Raw genomic sequence first — 8,628 nt, forward strand, 5'->3', positions numbered from 1 at the left:
ACAATCTGTCAGAACGAGTTGGGGCAGAGTTATGTCTGCAATTAGAGATAGACGATGATACAGTGCAACATCTTATCAATGATGCCTCACTCGTCGAGGCCTAGGCCTGTAAGTGTTTGTGTGAAGACGTTGATTTAAAATTAAGCTTAAAGTTAATTTAAACAAAGGTGTTCTGACACTTTATTTTACTTTCTTTGTGCAGGACTTTAGTATGGCAGACCAGTTTCCAGATCTCGCTTCTATGAGTGCACATGCATTTATGGGCTTCGTCACACGGATGACGCCCAGTCAGATGGCAGAGGCGTCTCAGTATTGGGTAGCCAGAGGTACGGATACTACGCCTCCGGGATTCACACCTGAGGGTGCAACGCCTATGGGGGGGACACCTATGGGGGGGGGCGCCTATGGGTACGATGCCTGCAAGGTCTCCCATCACGCTCGATTCGACACCTAGGGGTGCGGCAGAGGTGGATACGTCCTCATCTCTGCAGCACAGGCGCACTCGCCAATATCGGTGATCGTCAGGTGGAGGTGATGGTTGTTGTGGAGGAGGGTCCACAGATGCTTCAACCCCTCCTCGCTCATGACCCCCATCCTACCCAGGCACACCTCTTGGCACACCTTGAACACCTTGGGGGACACACGATCCTAGTTTCTCCAAGCTCTATACTGTATGGGCAGATGGTTCTGTTCACATGGATAGATTCGAGACTAAGATGAGACAGCAGATTCGCCAGCTCGCGGAGCTGCAGTTTTCGACCAGCATTTTGACGCCTTGGCCTGACCAGGATCGCGACAAAATCAGTTATATAGTGGACACCATCATGAGAGAGTACCAGCATGCTCCGGGTTCAAAGGATATTCTGAGGAGGTGGATCAAGGGTGTTGTACGGGACACCATGAAACATCGACGAGATGCAGCTCGGCAGGCTTTCAGGACCGGCTCGCTGAAGCCTTCGGGCATCCCACACGAGTCGTGGCAGCAGATCATGGAGGATAAGTGGACAGAGGACACGCGGTTCAGACAGCAGTGTCCGGCCGCGCAGATACGACAGATGACCAGGGGGACATCTCATCCTGGAAACGGAGGCTTCGACACCTTTTGCTATGCGTTTGTGAGTTTCCAATCCAATCCTAGCTATGGTATTTTTTTAAACGTGATGAATCATGTATTCTTATTACTTTGATTTTTGTATAAACGTAGAATCTTGCGATGCATCAAGCCCCGACACGCCAGGAGGAGATAGATGGATATCGCAGAGGTATCTATGAAGTATTGAATGATCTTGATGCTTCAGGAGAGCCTGTAGACTGGGAGGCCTTAGAGTCTCACTGATCGATTGAGGTGAGACGTTAATATGTGTGAGTTGATTTAATTGAATAAGTATATGTGAAGTAATATCAATACTAATTTTGTGACTTGTCCTATGTGCAGGTTGTGACGCTTAGTCATCGGTGGATTTCATATATATGCTTTGTGAGACACAGACACGCTTCTGTGTCTCTTTTTTGTATAGACATATATGGTTATGATTATTGTTCAGACATGGTTATGGTTATTGTTTTCCTTATGGTTATGGTTATTGTCATTGTATAGACATGGTTATTTCTCCTATTCTTGTATAGACATGGTTATGGTTATTATTTTGTTTATGGTTATGTTTAACTTTCTAGTTATGCTTATGGTTATTGTTTTGTTTATGGTTATGGTTATCTGCATTATGGTTTTGAACAATATGGTTATGGCCGGTTATGGTTCTAATTTGGTTATGGTTTTGCACAAAGTTCGTTATGGTTATGGTTTTAAGTTTGTTATGGTTTTGCACAAAGTTCATTTCATTTCTTTCATTGGCCTTAAATTTCATGTGAGATCCTACATGGATAGCATGTAGGAGGCGTATACATATGGTTTTTTTTTATAAAAGTTTATGCTAAAACGAAGGGAACTCTGACAAAATTTTTGCGGGAGCACGGTTGATTTTGGTGCTGCTCCCTGTCTTGGGCAAAGGACAGGCAGTCTAGCTATGGCTGTGTCCATCTCTTCACTTGGCACAGGCCACGCTGCCTGTCCTCTGCCTAAGAAAAAAAAAATTTGTTATGGTCGTCGCAATCTACGTCGCTAAGCCCGTCGAAATATGCGTCGATAACAGTACCTTTCGATGCGTATATCGACGCATATTGCACCGTTTTTGTAGGGATGCGTATTTCAACAGTTTTTTCAACGGGGTGCATCAAAACCTGCGTCGAAGGGCCCCTTTTTTGTTGTAGTGTTTAAATCACCGTTATCCGCGTCCTAGCCGCTCAAAGCTAGGTGGTGCCCCTTGTTCATTCACCGTGACCAGCTGAGTGTGTAGGGTCCTAGCATTGAGGCTGTCAGGGTCCGTTTCGTGCTTTGCACTCATGACGTGCTTTGTGCTCGTGTGGCGCTTTGCGCGCATCAAAAGCATCTACATGTATGTGGAATATCTTATTCCAATCTGGTGCTTTCAATATTCGAGCTGAGGTGAGAGCTTGCTTAAGCTTCATGAAGGATTCTTCACAGTCATCAATCCATTCTAAGTGTGTAATCAAACTATACATGGGTTTTGCAATTATAGTGTACATGTAAATGAACCGTCTGCAATATCCACAATGTCTTGTGAAGGCTTGAACCCCCTTTACTATTGTTGGTCTAGGCAAATCAGCAATAACATAAATTTTATCCATATCAGTAGCTATGCCATTTTTCGACATTATATGTCCAAGAATTCTTCCTCATCTACCTATGAATGTACACTTTTCTGAATTTAAGCAAATCCTATAAAATCTACATTTTTTGAATACCTTTTTGAATTGTTTCAAATGATCAGCCAAGGAGTGCTGCTTCCCTAGTCTCTCTCTCCCTCATCCACTCCCCCCCCCCCCCCCCCTCTCTCCCCAACATCCTCTGTGTGTGTGTGTGTGTGTGTGTGTGTGTGTGTGTGTGTGTGTGTGTGTGTGTGTGTGTGTGTGTGTGTGTGTGTGTGTGTGTGTGTGTGGGTGTGTGTGTGTGTGTTGTTGTCACTCAATACGTGCTAAGCGACAAAGGGAAAGTGGAGCCTATGAAGGTGATGACCTCCTGTGGATGTGCCGACTTGTCAACACCGGCATGGTAAGGGTATAAGTAAGTGTTGTACACTCTGTGCATCATGGATAACAGACCAACAACCTTTCCATTTAGGTTTTTGCAACACATGCATGTGAATATATATGTAGATAGAAAATTCTTCTATCAAGAGTAGATTGTGTATTTGTTTGGTGCTGCAGTGCTAGGAGAAATCATTAGCTCCCCAAACCCTATTATTCTCCCCGTGCTGGATTACCACCACTCTTTCAATGTTTCCATTTTTATCATGTTTTAAATCGATCCACCCAACCTTGTAAGCAAGCCGCTATGAGCCGCTGAGTCGTTTGTGATATATATTTTTTATTTTTATTTTTTTTAAGTTTGTAATTTCCTACTTATTGAGTTACTACCATGGCAAGTGTCTCTTTTTCCACATTCAGTGGAAAAAAGGGAGAAGACATTACCATCGATTTTTTGGATGACTTTGACATCGCTTGTGTGGTTTCCAACAAGGATGACGATGCCTCATGGCTATGCATTTTTCCTCTACTGATGAAAGTAGATGCCAAGTCTTGGTACAATGCTTTGCCCCAAGCTACCAAGATTTCCTAGGACGTACTACATGCTACCTTTGTGAAGAGGTTTGGTGGACACACAGCCTCAAAAAAGTTATGGCAGTTGCTGACAGAGTTAATGCAGGGAGGTTTTCTAGAGTATGCAGCTTACAAATCCAAGTTCGTGGATTTGTGGGATCAATGGGTTGCCTCACTGGAGGAAGGTGAAGGAGCACCTAATTTCCTGAAGAAGGGTTGTTTATTGTTGGCATGTGGTTGCCGCTCAAAGAGAAGGTGAAGGGGAGATTCCCTGCAACGTATGAGTTGGCAGAGGAAGTAGCCCCCCTTCAAGACAAGAATTTGCGCATGTAAGAAAGAGTCAACGAGTTAGAGAAAACGATCTCAGTCTGACTAACTCTAGTGACTACAACACTAGCTCATAGAACCCAACTGCAAGAGGCATCAGAAGAGTAGCAAGACCTATTGGGTCACATCACTACTCAGCTTGAAAGTTTATCTGCGCATCTGGTGCAGCAAGGGCATGCACCTGTCACAAATCCAGATCAAGTAAGAGGACAACAAAGGGAAAACCAAGAATACCACTGCTATAGTTGCGGGGAGAATGGCCATGGCATGTATTACTGCCCACATCCAAGAAGGCAGAACTTCAATAAAGGAGGAAGATAGAATCAAATTTCCACCAAGGGCAAGACCACCACCACCCAAGCAACCAAGGCCCATTCCATCAAGTTCAAATCCTTTGACCACCTATACAACCACCACCACAACCTCTCATTCCACGGCGGTCCGCTACCTTCACCACCTACTGGAAACCAAGCAGTGAGTGTCATTAGCCTGGAAGCTAAAGGGAAGGAAAAGGTAGAAGATCTGGTCCGAGAGAAGATTAAAGGAAAAGGGAAGGTAGAAGAAGTGGATGCCATGGGAGTGAAGCGTGCCATGCAAAAAGAAGACTCTCAAAGGGAGGAGAAGATGAAAGGAAAAGGCGAGTCTAGCAAGCAAGCATCTAAGCCTTGACGGAAGATCGACATTGTGGATTTTTCACTGGGTAAGTATGCTAAACTTTATGACCTAGTTCAGGATGTCTTGATGCAGGCTCCAAAGATAACCTGGCCCCAATTACTCCATCTTGCACCAAGGATGAGGAGACAATGGACGAAGATGGTAAGTACAAGAAAATCAAGACCAAGGATAGCTGGGGATATCTTTGGGAGGAATTTGGACGACATCCTACCAATCATGGATGCCCACATCAAAGGGCAATGTATCCCAAATGTCAACATAGATGGTGGTGCACATATATGTGTCATGAGTGAGAAAATGATGCACCATCTAGGCCTAGAGGTAAGTAGGCCGGCACCTTGCCGAGCTAAAATGGTAAATAACGTCAGAGTGAAGTGCGTAGGCATTGTGAATGCACTCAAAGTGAAGGCATTCAACACAGAAGTGGAGGTGGACATTTTTATCATGCCACACAAAGGGGAGGGCTACTTTCATTCTTGGAAGACCATGACTCATGGCTATGGAAGCTAAGCAAGACTGGAGTATCGGAATGATCCAAATGAAGGATGCTAAAGGGAAGTCCATATTCTATGACATGAAGGCTGGGAAGCAATGCAACATGATCTTGGACGCATCAGAAGATGATTTCACCAGTGACTCTTTGACCACCTCAGGAGAAGAGACAACAAAAATCGAAGAGAGCGACAGTAGAATTGAAGTAATGGGGGTCATCCTCAAAGACCCAAAAAAGATTGAAACAATCTTAAACACTACTATATAACCAAGAGGGACCATCAGGTATGCAACCCTTGGTGGATACAAGAAGTTACATCGGATGCTCTCCAGTGAGTAAACTGGTGAAGAGAGGAAAGAATATGTCTCTATGCTAGGTAGCTTCACCACATTGTTCATCGATGATTATGACAAGATCACAGGCATCACAGTGGTACAACACTGCATAAGGCTCAAGGAAGGAAGTAATCCTGTAGTGAAAAATCTTAGAAGACTTGGGTAATTCAACAAGAAACATTGCTCAAAGAGGTGAGGAATTTTCTGCAGCGAAGTTTCATAACACCATGGGCATGGTTTGCTTACAGGAGGGTGATGCCTTTTGGCCTCACCACCAGTGCTCTGGCCACATTCCAATGCTATGTAACTTTTGTCTTCCAGCCATACTATTGGTAAGTCAGTACAAGTTTTCATATATGATTTTTGCATTTACGGTTCTCGTTTCCTCCATTTGAGCAAGGTCTATCATGGCCAAGCTAGGTTGCAAGCCTTGGGTGGCCAAATTAATGTAGATAAGTGTCACATTGGTGAAATCAAGGTCACTCTTCTTGGCCATGTAATTTTGGCCAACGGGATCGAAGCTGACCCTAGCAAGATTTAAGCTTTGGTATCTTTGTCATCACCCACCATAGCTAAGCAATTGGTCTCTTTCCTTCAAAAGGTAAGGTATTTGATCAGGTTCATTCACTTGCTCTCTCAGGTGGTTCTCCCTCTACAAAAAATCACCCATAAAGATGTCCTCCTATGGAGTGAAGAAAATGAGAAACAGTTTATCGAGGTGAAACAGATTCTGGCTACACTTCCCACCATTGCACCCCCTAGATGGGACAAGCCATTTTATGTGAACCCCAGTGTAGGAAGTGATACACTTGGAGTTGTACTAATGCAAAAGGACCCCAAACCTCTTTCATGCATTCTATCTACTTCTCTAGTCGTGTCATGACCCCATCAAAAAAAGGATTCACCACGGTAGAGCACATGGTGCTTGCATTGATGTTTGCCACTACAAAGTTTTGCTCTTATCTATTGCCTAGGTCCTTTGTCATTCTGACAATGGAAGAGGTATTTCCGTATGTGACACAACACATGGATGTCTCATCTAGAATCTCTAAGTGTCTTATTAGATAACAAGAGTTTGATTACACCATGCAGGTAGAAAACTCCACCAGGGCTAGTCTAACAGGTATTCTTACTCATCGTCACTATGAGAAGAAGCTAAACGTCAACACAGAAGGTAAAGAAGTGACACCAATGGTAGAAATTATGAAGCTAGAAAGAGATCATTCTCTTTTCTTTGATGGGGCATACAAAAGAATAGTGGACCAATCTGCAGCTGGCTTCATCATTTTGAATGAGCAAAATGAAAAGATATTCTCTATTGGGAAGCTGCTACACTCCCACTCCAACAACGAAGCAGAGCACAGGCTTTAATTCTTGGATTAGAACAATGTATTTTACTAGGGATTCAACGCCTAAATGTGTTTGGCGATGCCATCCTCTTGATTAAGCAGATAAATGGCACTTGGATTTGTAAAAATCAGGTTTTATTTGGCTAATTATGCCAAGTTAAGGGCCTTTTAAGATAGTTTGAAGTAGTGCAATTATTTCATGTCCCTAGGGTAGAAAATCAAGAGATGGATGCTCTAGCCAAGGAGAGAACACAAGATGTTCCCATAGGAGAAATCAAACTGAAACTACCCCTCTTTCAAGGTAGCAATGTTATGCCTGATATCATAAGCTTCTTAGATACAAGAGAGTTTCTTGAAGGGTACACCAAGGGCCAGAAACAATGGCTTGTCAGAAAGGCAACAAGATACCGCCTCATAAACAGCAACTTATATTGCAAGGACAAAGACCAGATTCTCAGGCGAGTGCCAATCTCTAGTGAAATCATGGAGGTGATCTCAAGTTTCCATGATGGTGTTTGCGGTGGCCACTTCACTCTAGATATTACTAGTTGGAAGATTCTATAGGCAAGATTCTCTTGGCCTAGTATGAACAGGGATGCGCATCAGTGGTGTAAAACATGTAGAACTTGTCAAGTATCCAGTGATTAGACACTACCTATGAGCCACAGACTCCTATTATCTCATATGGCCCTTTTGAGAAGTGGGGAATAGATGCATTTGATCCTTTACCAAGGTCCCAATCAGGTAAACTCTACATTCTAGTTGGTGTAGACTACATGACCCAATGGGCGAAAGCAGCAGCCACCACACGCATTACAGCCCAAGAAATGGCGAAGTTCATATTTGAGCACATTTGTTGCCATTTTGGCACACCTTTGTAGATAATATCTGATAGAGAGCCAGGTTTCAAAGGCAATCTTGTGGGAGAACTGATGAAAAAGTTAGGCATTACATACCGACATTCCACCCCATACTATCCACAATGCAATGTTCTAGTGGAAAAGGTAAATGGCATGATCTGTAAGATCATCACAAAGCAGGTGAATAACCACACAAGTGATTGGGATAAGCATCTCATCGCCGCTCTTTGGGCCTACCGCACAATATACCAAACATCACTACGTTTCACCCCTTTCCATCTTGTATATGGGAAGGATGCCATTCTACCCATAGAGGTGCAGATAGCCAGCTTGCGAGTTATGGATAGCTCCCAATTGCCCATCTCTGCAACCACATCCTAGATCTAGAGAGGCTTCAGCTAGATAGAGAAAACGCAATCAATCATTATGCAGAGCACAAGCAGAGCAACACCGACTCACATTCAATCAAGGGCTTAAGGAAAAGGGCCTGGAAAAAGGCATGTTAGTGTTGAGATACGAAAACATATTTGATACTAGGAAAGAAAAGAAATTTCAGCTCAGATGGGAAGGGCCATTCATTGTCAAAAAGCGATACGCCAACGGCAGCTACAAATTAATGGAAACAGATGGTCAAATTCACAAGACCAGAGTCAATGGATGGAGGCTCAAATGGTACTTCTTAAGATTTGATTGAGAGTTCATGCTAGATATTCCAGAAGAGGGAGAACCCTCCAACTCCACTGCTAGAGAATCAGAAACAGATCTAGAAGCATGAATGCCTCTAGCCAGAAGGGAGGGCTAATGATGGTCGGTTTTTGAAACCACGACCACAAGAACCAATCCCAAATCGAAGAAGGAGCATAATACAAGGAAGAACGATTAAAAAAACACTTTTACATGCACCACCACCC

The 8,628-nt window shown here is 43.6% G+C and overlaps 1 protein-coding gene across 1 annotated transcript; it reads left to right on the top strand.

The window, feature by feature from the left end:
- Window positions 1-7,237: 7,237 nt before the first annotated feature.
- Window positions 7,238-8,411, top strand: LOC147425704 (uncharacterized). Its single transcript, XM_086500103.1, has 3 exons — window positions 7,238-7,315; window positions 7,739-8,063; window positions 8,161-8,411. The coding sequence occupies exons 1-3, from the start codon at window positions 7,238-7,240 to the stop codon at window positions 8,409-8,411; spliced, it is 654 nt and encodes a 217-aa protein (XP_086356229.1).
- The last annotated feature ends 217 nt before the right edge of the window (window positions 8,412-8,628 follow it).

This window comes from Adiantum capillus-veneris, chromosome 25 (genome assembly GCF_014529385.1).
Source record: "Adiantum capillus-veneris isolate H3 chromosome 25, ASM1452938v2, whole genome shotgun sequence".
Taxonomy (NCBI): domain Eukaryota; kingdom Viridiplantae; phylum Streptophyta; class Polypodiopsida; order Polypodiales; family Pteridaceae; genus Adiantum; species Adiantum capillus-veneris.

Excerpts from the sequence above, each read along its gene's own strand:
- LOC147425704 (XM_086500103.1), top strand. The coding sequence starts at position 7,238 with ATGGCTTGTCAGAAAGGCAACAAGATACCGCCTCATAAACAGCAACTT. Across the intron at positions 7,316-7,738 it reads GACAAAGACCAGATTCTCAG|ATAATATCTGATAGAGAGCC; the intron begins GCGAGTGCCAAT and ends ACACCTTTGTAG. Across the intron at positions 8,064-8,160 it reads CAGCTTGCGAGTTATGGATA|AGCAACACCGACTCACATTC; the intron begins GCTCCCAATTGC and ends GAGCACAAGCAG.